Source organism: Gekko japonicus, unplaced genomic scaffold, assembly GCF_001447785.1.
Source record: "Gekko japonicus isolate JY-2015 unplaced genomic scaffold, Gekko_japonicus_V1.1 scaffold2003, whole genome shotgun sequence".
NCBI classification, from domain to species: Eukaryota; Metazoa; Chordata; class Lepidosauria; order Squamata; family Gekkonidae; genus Gekko; species Gekko japonicus.
The window spans coordinates 198,771-211,997 of NW_015177076.1; the positions used below are offsets into that span (position 1 = coordinate 198,771).

Below are 13,227 nucleotides of genomic sequence, written 5' to 3' on the forward strand. Positions count from 1 at the left end.
GGGCCCATTTGGCAACCCTAAGACCGAGAGTCCCTATCTATACCTTGTGGCTAATAGCCACTGATGGACCTCTGCTCCATATGCTTATCTAATTCCCTTTTGAAGCTGTCCATGCTTGTAGCCACCCCCCACCCCCGTGGCAGTGAATCCTATGTGTTAATAACTCTTTGGGTGAAGAAGTACCGGTACTTCCTTTTATCCATTCTAACCTGACTGCTCAGCAATTTCATTGGGTGCCCACGAGCTCTTGTATTGTGAGAAAGGGAGAAAAGTACTTCTTTCTCTATCTGCTCTATCCCATGTATAATCTTGTAAACCTCTAAGATGTCAGTCATTGTTTCTCCAGGCTAAAGATCCCCAAGCACTTTAACTTTAAAAGCCGTTAAATTCTGCAGTAATTAAGCAATGACTAGTTAAGAGCAGAAATGGACAATCTCACAGGAACCTTAACACTTGAAGCTGCCTTATACTGAATCAAACCCTTGCTCCATCAAGGTCAGTATTGTCTACTCAGACTGGCAGCGGCTCTCCAGGATCTCCAGATAGAGGTCTTTCCCATCACCTACTGCCTGCCCACTTTTAAAACAGGAGATTCCAGGGATTGAACCTGGGACCTTCTTCATGCCAAGCACATGCTCTACCACTGAGCCACAGTCCCTGTCTATGGCTCTCCAGGGTCTCAGGCAGAGGTCTTTCCCATCATCTACTTACTGGTCCTTTTGAGATGCTCGGGATTGTACCTGAGACCTTCTACTTGCCAAGCAGATGCTCGGCCACTGCGCCACAGTCCCTGTCTAAAGCGTTCCAATTTGCTATTAACCCAGGGAAAAGAGACAGCTACAATACATGTATCCCCCCCCCCCAAGACATCAGGACTAAAAGATTTGTGGTGTATACTGACCAGCCAGTCAATATATTCAGAAAGGGGTAGTGATGATATAGGGGACAATCTTTTGATTATATTGCCTGCAAATATTTCCAAGAATTGTTGACTTTTGCTTAATATCATGGTCTTCTAATTTACCTTCAAAAGAAGATTCAATCCTTTTGGAATGATACATTTTCCAGTGTTTAAAGAAATGTAATTCAACAAGCATTTTCAGGCAGACCAATGTAATAAATACATAGAATGTTCTTTTCTGCTACACTGCTAAAACTTGTCTTAGATGTGATCTCTCATTTTGTACCTACTAGTCTAATGATTTGGAAGTGACCTCAACCTGTTACTGAATCCTTTTGAAACCAATGGAACAAATCTTGTTGCTTTTAATTGCACTGCAATCCTATGAACACTTTCTCAGGGACAGGCCCTATAGAAAAAAATGGGGCTTACCGTACTTTTGAGTATACAAACATAAGATCAGGCTGCACATATCCACTAATTTCAGTTGGATTGTCTTTGGCTAATCCAGCTCTCCCTTTTCCTCACTATAGATAATGCTGAATTCTTTACATAAATATGAGCCTCAGGTTCATATTGTCCGTGTCGGAGGCCCACACAGGATGGTAATGAATTGTTCCTTTCCTGAAACTCAGTTCATAGCCGTGACTGCATATCAAAATGAAGAGGTAGGTGGGTTTAATTATAAAAACAAGTTTACATTTTTGGAAATGGAAGACGGCATCTCCTAAAAGTCAGATAAATATCTCTTTATTTGATGTGCAGGAATACTTAACAATGTTGATCATTTGCTCCCTTCTTTTCCTTTTTTTTCATTGTTGTTATATGTATTCATACAGCTGGGGTTTTTTGTTTTTTTTAAAGCACAGTTTGGTAGATGCGTGTGTAAATTCCATTGTTGTTCAATTTGCACTTGCAACAGAAATTCCACATGGCACAGGGTAATCCAATTTTTTACCCTAGTTATTAATTTAATTATAAAAACAAGTTTACATTAATTATAAAAACAAGTTTACATTTAACAATGTTGATCATGTGCTCCCTTCTTTTCCTTTTTTTCCATTGTTGTTATATGTTTTCATACAGCTGTTTTTTTAATAAAAGCACAATTTGGTAGATGCTTGTGTAAATTACTTTCCATTGTTGTTCAATTTGCACTTGCAACAGAAATTCCACATGGCACAGGGTAATCCAATTTTTTACCCTAGTTATTCATGATTTCCCTTTCATGCTTGACGTGAATTGCATGTCCTCCTCTCCCTGATGTCATGACACTATCATGATTCTCTGCTCAGCTTTAAAAACTGGTTTTGGTACATGTGTAGCCCTGCTCAAAAATAATGCAATACTATGTTTTTAAAAAGTAAACACTTCAGATTTGCATAGTTCTGCTCCAGAATAATGCAGTTCTTGAATCCTTTAGTAATGCTAATTGCTGGAAGGTACTGAGTATCCCCTTGTGGTCATCTACATTAAAAAAAATTATTTGGCCACCTACTGCTTGGGGAAAGGGAAGAGAGCTCTTCAGGAACTTTTCAAATGCTAATTGAAATAGCAGAGAAAAATGTTTACCACCAGACCCAATTAAAAAAAAAACACCCTCAGTTTTCTTGGTGTCAGGAACAACACCAAGGTAATTCATTCTGAATGTGCAGAAGAAAGGGCATTCAAACAGAAAGTGTACCTTCCCTTCTGGTTGCAAGAAAAAGATCGTTCTCAGAACACCATGCCAGGAAATATTGTCCCCCCCAAAAAAGTAGAGTTTTTAAAAGAAAAAAGATCATTCATGATTTGAACAGGAAAGGAGAGTGACATTGTGTGGAAACAAACTGGCAAAAGAAAAGAGTGCACAACTAGAGTTGCTGAAATGGAGAAAAACACTCCTTGTGAAATAGTGTTACCAACCTCCAGCTGGGGCCTGGAGTTCTCCTAGAATTACAACTGATTTCCAGACTACAGAGATCAATTCCCCTGGAGAAAATTTCCCAACTCAGAGTCGGCAACCGTGAGGCTCAGTCAGCCCAGATTTTTCTCTGGGATAAGGAGAAAAATCCAGTCTGATGACCCAGAGGAGGACACCAGCCAAGAGCAGTCGTCTCTCTCTTTCTCTCTCAATCCCCATCTGGCCCCTAGCCTTTAGTGTTCTTACAAGTGACTACCAGTCATTTCTCTAGTGTCTACGATGAATGGAAGTTGTAGAGCATCCACTTTCTGTAGCCACTCTAGACCGTATGGTTCCTCCAGGGGGAACTGATCTTTGAGGTCTGGAGATCCACTTTAATTTCAGGAGAACTACAGGCCCCACTTGGCAACCCAAAGTAAGGCCAGATCTGTACAGGAGACAGAAAACTAGGACCCAGACTGCAAACAAACCCCACATGTGTACATGAAATGATATTGACTGCATTGTACTGTACGTTTTGAATATGGGAAATGTAATCTAGTTAGACTTGAACTACTGAGGGAGAAAGCCGGATTCACAAGTTACAGTGAACACACATGAAATCCACGTATAGTGTACACATGATTGTTATTTGTGTTTTGAGTAATTCTCATGTTACAGTCAAAGTGTGGACAGCTGAACATTTAATCTAAACCCCACATTTATCCAGGTGTTGGTCCCAAGTTTCATTTGTAAAATGAACTCATGTCAGCTGTTTCTTGCAAACAAATGTATGCAGATACAGGCAGGGTACATGTATTCACTACAACATGTGATCAGGGCTTGATTGAACAACCTATTAAATACCAGCTTCCTGTTTGCAACCAGTGAACAGAGTGTATGCCAGATAGGTGGTTCAAACATCTCTAATACCCTAGGATCCTTTATAAAAGATTTATTTGATTAATCATGTGTCTAGTTCAGTAGTGCTTCTTTAAAAAGTTGCTGCAAATGGCTCAAGGGGGGGACAAGTATTGGTCACTGTTCATTATGATGTAATCATACAGCCAACAGAATCCTGGCTGTTGCTCTGAAGCATGGAGACTGTGTATCTGGTATCACCTTTTAATATAGCAGCCCCGTGGATTCCTTTCTTGTGTGTCAGCTATTCAATGGCATATGGAAGAAGCATTTGTAGCAAAGGTAGAACAGAAATTCTTTGCCAATTCAAATGTATCTTCTGGCAGTAAAATAACAATGCTTTAGAAGAGGGCACACTTTCAGAGTGGAGAGCTTAACTGATAGGTAAATGCCTAGTTAAATAGAATACATAGAATCATAGAGTTGGAAGGGATCTCCAGGGTCATCTAGTCCAACCCCCTGCACAATGCAGGAAATACATGGTTGCACATGTCTTAATGGTCAGGGGTAAAACTAAAGCCCATTTCTGTGACTCTGGAAAATGTGGACATAGCCTCTTTCAACTTCAGATAACCTTGTTAACAAAACTTTTTTCTCTCCCCAACTCAAGATAACAGCCCTCAAAATCAAGTACAATCCCTTTGCCAAAGCCTTTCTGGATGCAAAAGAAAGGTGAGTTCACTTGCTGGTAAGTCTCATGATACCTACTGCACTTAGGCGGAATCTGCATTTGTCTTTCCCACCGGTGTCCCAGCCTTCTGACTCTGTCTTCAAAAAATCTCTTGTCTTAAAAAAAGCTGTCTACATTTGGTGTCGTTTTCACACCTCAACAGTGCTAGCATACTTTTGCACGTCCACATATGTTTATCGTCCTTCCTGGCGGCTCCACTGTCATTGCACCTCTGCACTGCTTTAAAAGAATCTTCTCCAAACAACATTTAAACAAACATAGAGAAAGATGGCTTCACAGCAGCACGGAACTGATTTAAAAATGCAAATGCAGATTTGAGTGTGCAGGTATGACCTTAGATAAGCCTGGTCTCTATTCCCCAAGTCTTGCTATCTGCAGTGTGGAAAGGGCAATCATAATTGTAATGTAAGGCACACTGTGGTATTTTTTATCATTATGACCACAATCATATACCATCCTTTCTGCAGGTAACTCAGAATGACATGCATAGGTTTTCTCCATTTTATCCTTACAACAATCTTGTCCAGTAGGACAGGCTGTGGCCCAAGCTCACCCAATGGGCTTCATGTTGCTGTGGGGAGGTTTTGAGTGTGAGGGGCATTTCATTAAGATTGTCAAAGAGAATTTGATATTAATTTCTTTCAGAAACCATACGAAGGATTTTCCAGATACTGCCTCTGAAAGTCAGCACATGACATATTCTCACTGTAAGTTTTCTTGATATCTTTTTGATACTCTGAATAGGTAGATCTAACCAGAGAAGACCCATATTCCATCTGCTTTACCTCTCTGGTCTGACTGTGATCAATACCATATGTTTCAGGGAAAAGTATAAAAGGCAATGCAGGGATAACTGACCTTAAAACAAACAAAAACAAATGCCAAATAATGATTATTGGAATCTAATTTATTTTTTATTATTAATGCTGGAAAAGAAGCATTGTAGTCTGCCAGGACATTTTAGGCAGCCAATTAGAGACAATTGTTGAAGATCACTGTGTAAGCAGCCAATCTCCTTTGCTTTAATATGGGCTAGTAGCCTTTTGGAAACTTGGCAAATTACTATAGCCATTTGGAAGAAACCAATAAATTTCAATGGTTATTCTCTATCATTTGTTTACAGTTTCTTTTATTCCTAGAAGCTACCATATGACTTGTGCCCAGGAAAGGAGATTCAATAACCCTTCCATATTCCCACCCTAATTTTGGCATTTTATGGATGACAGAACATAAATATAACTTTCCCCACTTCAGCTAAATTTGTTTACTTCTGTTATGTGCTGATTACCCAATAAACCATTAGCGGGGGAAATTGGGTGAAGCTGCGGGTCAAAATGTGGACGCGCATCAAATAGTGGGAAATTGAAGAATACAATCGGGGGAAGAGAAGAGCGAGGGCGGTACAGCTGCTTGTGGGAAATCAATCATTGTTTAAGACAAAAGGCTGCTCATATATATTGTATAGGATTGAAAGGATTGCAAGAAGACCACTGCAGCTCACTTGTTTTCTCCCAAAGCTCCTGTGGGTTAGTGAGTGACCGTCAGGAGCAGCGAGGATTATGACATGGTGTTCTTTAGTGGGAAGGGGGAAATGGCAAAACACAAATCACTCCCCCTCTGCCAGTACAAAAGACAACTCATGCTAAGAATACAGTATTCTTGGGTAGGGGGTGAGAACAGATTAGATGTGATCTCCATGGACTGGCTAAAATCTGTCCCTGCACCCTGCCCAAGGCTACTATATTCTAAGTACAAAACAATATGCAGGCAAAAGTGGGGTAGGGTTGAGTAGTTTAGCTCCTTGTTGTTTTCGTTAAATAATGAAATGATATGACTGTATGCTGTTTTGGGGGGAGGTCTGTGAGTCTGTTGCAGCCAAAAAAAATTGAAGCCTTATTGTGGAGTAAGCTTTTAAGGACTCCTTTATATTTGGTGAAGTGGACTTTAGCCTGATGTGGTGGCTCAGAGGTTAAGACACTGAGCTGCAGACTGGAAGGTCAGTAGCTCGGCGGCAATTCGAGACCCAAGTGCCGCGTGATGGAGTGAGCTCCCGTCTCTGGCCCCAGCTCCTGCCAACCTAGCAGTCCGAAAGCAAGAAATTGCAAGTAGATAAGTAGGTACCACTTCGGTGGGAAGGTAACAGCATTCCATGCGCCTCAACGTTGTCATGCCAGCCACATGACCACAGAAATGTCTTTGGACAGCGCTGGCTCTTTGGCTTGGAAACAGAGATAAGCACCGCCCTCTAGAGTCAGATCTGACTGGCTTTTGAGCAAGGGAAACCTTTACATTTACAATATATCTGTTAATATCAAAATGACTCATACATTACGGAGTTCATGAAGGTTGCAATGCACTTGTGTATCAACCTCCCTCAATGGCTATCAGTCACTTCAGAAATCTGGTGTGTGTGCATTTAACTACCCCCCCCCCCTTTAAGAAATCATAATTCTGGTTCTTGCAGTTTTAGAACTGCTTTTCTGCTTTTACACACATAGACCAATTGTGGAAGAAAGGCAGATATATTGCTTTAAATGTCATATGTGAATTTCACCTTAATTTTTAAGATTGCCACAGAAGTCTTTTTTCCTCCATTAAAAAAGATCAATTCTGTTTATCTCTTTCTCCATAGTGGGTGGCTGGTTGATTTCCAACCCAGATGCAGTGTGTGCTGCAGGAAATTCAAGCTATCAGTACAGTGGCCCTTTTTCTCTGCCCACATCACATTCTCATCACAGCTGTGAACACTATTCAGCCGCCCTCCGAGGACACAGAGCAGTACCGTATCCTGCCTCTTACATGCAGAGAAATCACTCCCCATCAGGCAAGTCCTTGTCATTTTTTTTCCTGATGGGGAAAGAGCAAATGCTTTAAATGTTATACTTTAATAAATATATTCCCAGTATCCCATATCTAAATAATCAGACATGTTCTACAGAAGAAATAATAGATAAATCAAAGCAGGGAGAACTGAGAGATATTTCCTGCCGTCCCTTGTATTGATTCAAGAAATGGATAAGTGGCTCCCATTTCCTTTAAAAAGAGAGAGCAAAGGTTCTTAAGATTACAACAAAGAACAATGAACAGTAGAGAAATTCATGAGTATTGATAGTTCCCGTCTCACACTGTTCTGACCTCTGGAATAACTCTGAGGTCTGTACAAAATTATTTCTGTCTGGAAAAGTAAAAACGCATTCCCCAGAAAACAGATTTGACAGATGGACATTCCCCAGTGTGATGAAAAGTGACGAGTTTGTGAACTGGTCTTGTTTTATAAACAGCATTTGTCTTAATAGTTTTTTCTCTCATGAACAGAATAGAATATGCCAGATCAGTTTTAAGAACACAAGAAGAGCCTGGCTGGATCATCTGGTCTAGTATCTAGTCCATCTAGTCAAGTATCCTGTTTCACATAGTGGTCAATCAGTTACTCTGGATTGACAACAACAGGGCATAGAGGTCTCCCCCTGCTGTTGTCTCCTGGCAGGGTTGCCAATCTCCAGATGGTAGCTGAACATCTCCTGGGATTACAACTGCACTCCAGGAAACAGAGATCAGTTCACCTGGAGAAAATGATCACTTTGGAAGATGGATTGTATGGCATTATACCCCATTGAAGCCCCTCCTCTCCCCAAACCTCACCCTCCTCGGGCTCCACCCTCAAAATTTTTAGGTATTTCCCAACCTGGAGCTGGCAACCTACTTGGCTCTGGTATATAATATGGAGGTTCCCTTTAGTGGCCTCTGATAAACCTATTCTCCATGTATCTTTATCTCCCTGAATTTTAAGCAACCTTTTGTTGAAACAGACTGGTATTTGGGCCTCTGAACAAGACTGTAGTGACTTATCAATATGATTGTCTATTGCTTTCATTACACACAGACCCTTTGAGGAGCATCCCAAAACCTTCTTTTATTTATTAGTTAAATTACTTCATATGCCATCTGACTTTCTCATAGACTCAAGGCAGATTACAGAGTTATAAAAGGCAATGCAATAAAGATGGTATAGTACATACCATGAACAATGACAATAAAACTGGATTACACAAATTAAAGAACAATGAAAGAGAAACAATACATCGCATAAACTGTTTGCAAACTTTCCAGAGGGGTACGGCTAATCACTTTCAGAAACAGCATGTTGGTCTCCACAACCTTGGTTTTATCCAGCAAGGCAATCCTTATTATTAATCTCTGTTTCATAAGACCTATTGCTCACTTTCAACCATAAACATGGAGCTCACCACAAGCTGCCTTCATATAGTGGTTCTGTAGCTCCCTTGTTCCAGAAGTTGGCTCAAGATGTTCTGGGGAACTCAAACATTTGTTCACTAGTTTGTGATATTGGTTGACCCTAGATAAAACGATATTACACTTCTATTTTTTTCTGAAATTTTTCTGTGGACCATCAAGGATACCTGTTATCACTGCCAAAGATATAGATGCTCCTGAGAAACAGTCATATGTTTTAATGTTATATGTGTGCTGCCTTGGGGACCCTGATCAGGTAGGAAAGTGGCATAAAAATATTTTAAATAAATAAATAAATAAAATAGGTGATCTGAAACCCAGGAGGGGACATAACTATCCTCCACTTCTTTTTGTTTAAAGCAACCTTAATGTGGCAGCCATACCTATCAACAGTCAAGTCCAATAGCACCTTGAAGGCAAACAAGATTTTGAGGTTATAAGTTTTGGAGAGTTAAAGCTCCCTTGGTCAGATCTGAAATCTGACCTGGAAGTCTTGCTTCTCTAAGGGTGTACTGGACTCAAATCTTGCTCTTCTACTGTGGATCAACACAGCTACCCACCTGAAACTACCTATCAACAGTATATATATGAATAATGTCACAGGTATTATCAAGATTTATTTACATTATATGTTGATTTTGAATACTATTCTTGATCCTTGAATGATCAAAAAACAGTGAGCAAGATGAAGTGAATAAAGAAAAGTCACCAGTTCACTCTACTTTTTATTCCCTCCCATATTTATTTCAGTGTTAAAAATCAATCTGACTTCGTATCTTAAGATAATTTTCTTAGAAACATGCTACAGCTTCTGAACTTCTTGCATTTTCCCTAAAAATCCCTACAAAGTGAATTTGATAGAGAGCACCAACAGTGATCTTCAAGTATCCCCAGGCCAAGAAGGCTGGACTTCGGTTCCATCCAGTCCCCATGCCAACTTGCTCCCAGTGTCGCACAATAATGGTACTGCTACCCCAGGACCTAGGTAAGCAATTTGCATAAAATATCAGCACCCCAGTGACCTCAGCAGCAATCAGTGTATTCGCCCCTTTTGATCTGTGAAGGATCCTTCACATATAATGTGGCCTCAAAAGGGGTAACCCTCTTAAATTTATTGCTTGAGAGCTGTGGAATGTCTATTCCTTCCTTGCTCATTCTTTTCTACTGAATATGAGAAGAATGGAATCATCTGAATGTCTTACTGAACTCTGACAGGAGGCTGGGGGTTTACCTCTCCAGTGGTTCTGTAGATCAAATCTAGTAGTTTTGATTTACGTTCTAGAATAGAGAGGTTTCTCATTCCAGCTGACAGTTTCCTCAACCCAGTCAGCTGGGTTCAAGTCACTACATATTTCAAACTCAAGTTCACAGCTATGTTAGGCTATATCTACGTGGAAGTATTCCTCTGTCTTAGCTTCTAAACTGTTGTGGGTTTTTTGGAGCACTCACATAACATCATCCTCTAATCATCCACTTTCTAGGCTGTTCTAATCCTTGGTACATTGTTTCTCAAGGCTAGTTGGGTATAATTTTTTCAAAAACAGGAATGCAGTCCAAGTGTGTTAGCAAAACTTGTGCAACTTTAAAGGTCCAGTGCAGCTGCCGTTTTTCTTGCTGTGACACCAGAGGGCTTTTGGGTTTTAAAATGGGTTGGAACAATCAGCTAGGAGTTCAGTAGGTATTCAGAGGAATTAATCAATCATGATAATACATCGTTATTTATTGCATGATAGCACAATAGGGCTTGTGTGGCATAGTGGTTAGAGTGTCAGACTAGAACCTGGAACAACCGAGTTTGAATCTCTTGCTCAACCATGGAAGCCCACCAGGTGACCTTTGGGCCTGTGACAATCTCTCAGCCTGAGCTACCCTAACAAGGTGGTTGTTTTGAGGATTGTGAAAAGCTGCTTTGGGTCCCGGATCAGAGAGAAAAGCAGGATATAAATAAAACTAAAGTAAGTAAACAATAGCAGTTACCAAAAGTGTGTGTGTGTGTGGGGACTTAAAAAGCTCTCTGGAAGCATGATGGGGAAATGTAAGGACAGTGGCCGCTGATGGAGGAGAGTCCTATGCTCTGTGGCTACTGTGAATACCTCATATCTGTGGCATCAGTGACAGGGAAACAGACCATCCTCCTTGTGTGGATGCAGCCCTGGTATACGGTTTTTGGTTAAAAAAGAACAGGCTAGTTTATTAAGGAGCTACAAACGTATATACTGAAACCATTTTATTTATTTCAAATATTTATATGCAGCCTCTCAGCACTCATGCTTGAGGTGGTTCACAACATGATAGATGTATTCAATATAGATATAAACAGTTTAAAAACCCAAATCCACTCTAAAATCAATTTCCGGCAAATTAACCATAGCAGCGAACAATACAGGCCAGAGGGAAAACAACAACAACTCATAAAGCAATAACACACAGGCATTGATTTAAGGGTAGTGGTGGGGAAACAATCACAGATGGGGTACGTTGTTAATGAAATGCTTGCTTAAAGAAAAGCGTCTTAGCCGGGTGCTGAATGATGGCCAACAATGGCTGTAAGTAGGTGAATGGATGGGTGACTTGTACAAGGTACTTGTACAAGGATGCCACTGTATTCTTTGTGGCTGCTTGGCCTACCGGGGAGACATAAAGCAGGACCTGTGATGATTAACATAATGTTTGGAAACATATACACTGGAGCAGGAAGAGTTTCAGATATCCTGGTCCCAGTCCATACACAGCCTTAAAGGTTAAAACAAGCTTCTTTCATTAGACCTGTATATGACTAGGCAACCATTGAAGTGCATTCACCATTGGGGAGAAATATTATCTACAAGTGGAGGCCTGCAGACTCCTGGGGGAAATCCCATGCCCCCTTCCACTGGCCTGGCATGGCTCCCATGCTCTCTGGCAGTTGCCACCTAACCTGGCGTGGGTCCTGGGCTGCTTCGTCTCCGCCACAGTTCCTGGGCTCTGTAGCATTTCAGACTTTTCTGCAAACTTGGAGGGGGTATCTTGGGTAAGTGTGGCCCTGATCTGTGGATTTAGGTATCTGCAGATGGGGACCACCCTTGGGAAATAGATATATAGTCAGTCCATGCCTGGTAGCAGTCTTTCTGCTGCATTCTGGACTGACTTAAAGTTTTTGAACCATCTTCAGACTAGTCCCACATAAAATGCCTTACTGTAATGTAACTGGAAGAGATGATGATATGGATCACTGTGTTTATTCACTGGATTGCTTCGTGGAAACCTAGGAAACATTACAACTGACTTTCAAGTGCATTGAGTGTTGTCAGTGGGCTTTTCTGGCTCTCCGTTCCAAAGAGGAGATCCTAAAATATTTTCAGTGTGACATATTCCACCACCATTATGTGAACATGTTTTCCAAATGATATTTTTTATGTGGGGATCGCTCTCCTGTGTATGCTTTAGAGTCCTGACTGACAACAGACACTTTACTGTATAGAGAAGTAACTACTGCATCCAACTTTGAACTATTTCCATGTCTCTTCACTGGGATTTTCAAAAGAACCAAGTAATTTGGACTGGTCACTGAATGATTTTCAGCAATAAGTGCTCTACTAGCCCCCTGCCCCTTGCATATTTCAGTGACTCTCTTTTATCACTGCTTCATTGCAGCCACTATCCATGCCTGTGGACAGTCAGCAACAATGCTGTTAATATTACCAACCTTGCCAGTGACGTAAACAGCAGCCCCCCAGGCACATTCCTGCGCAACATCCCATTGCCTGCCACATCCTCATCTGCTCCAGTTCCTCTGACAGGAACAGTTTCCAGCAGCATTGAAATACAATTGGAGCCTGCTGTTCCCAGACTAACAGATTCCACATGGGCATCTGTAGCTTCCCATTCTTTTTAAGGGACGGCCACTTGCAGAAGAAAGGCCAGCAGCATCCTGAATGCAGCTGAACTGAAGACTGCCATTCTCACAGCCGAGGCTCAACGATGCCCCACTTTTTATACATCTCTAAAATTCCGCTTGGAGTCCAGTACCACGTGGAATGAAATGGCGGGAAAAGAGGATCTCTGCTGCTTTGCTACTCAGCTCTACAGACATTGGGAAAGATGAAACTGGAGAAGGAGTCTTGCTACCTGTCATGTCCAAAGGGAAATGACTCCCAGGGTAAGGTTGCCAACTACCTGGAGAAAAGTCAGTCATTCAAAGGACAAGACTTAATGGGATATTATTTTACCTGATGATATTATTAACCTCCATGGCATGAAAAACTTCAGCTGCCTGTTTCCACACATTAATCCCAGGGCTATTTCTGGGCAGGAACGCACAGGAACTGAGTTCCGGCTGGCTTCCAAGTTGGCCACACCCAGCAGGAACTCATTAGCATAATAGGCCACACCCAACACCAGAAACTCATTAGGATTGGCTACAGTAGGGGTGTGTGGCCTAACATGCAAAGGAGTTCCTGCTACAAAAAAGCCCTGGGTTTGGACAACAAACAAGGTAAACAGAATAAGAAGCAAAAGGTGGGTGTGGCTGGATGAGCACACTTCTGGTAACATGGGGGTGTGGCCTAATATGCCAATGAGCTGTGCTGTCAGGGGTGT

The 13,227-nt window shown here is 41.3% G+C and overlaps 1 protein-coding gene across 1 annotated transcript in view; it reads left to right on the forward strand.

The window, feature by feature from the left end:
* Positions 1-12,523, forward strand: part of TBX19 (T-box 19) — a 27,997-nt gene extending 15,474 nt beyond the window's left edge. Inside the window, exons 3-8 of the mRNA XM_015428240.1 lie at positions 1,435-1,569; positions 4,315-4,376; positions 5,041-5,102; positions 7,115-7,219; positions 9,499-9,634; positions 12,283-12,523. Of these exons, the coding sequence (XP_015283726.1) occupies positions 1,435-1,569; positions 4,315-4,376; positions 5,041-5,102; positions 7,115-7,219; positions 9,499-9,634; positions 12,283-12,523 (741 nt within the window). The remainder of the gene's footprint in view (positions 1-1,434; positions 1,570-4,314; positions 4,377-5,040; positions 5,103-7,114; positions 7,220-9,498; positions 9,635-12,282) is intronic.
* The last annotated feature ends 704 nt before the right edge of the window (positions 12,524-13,227 follow it).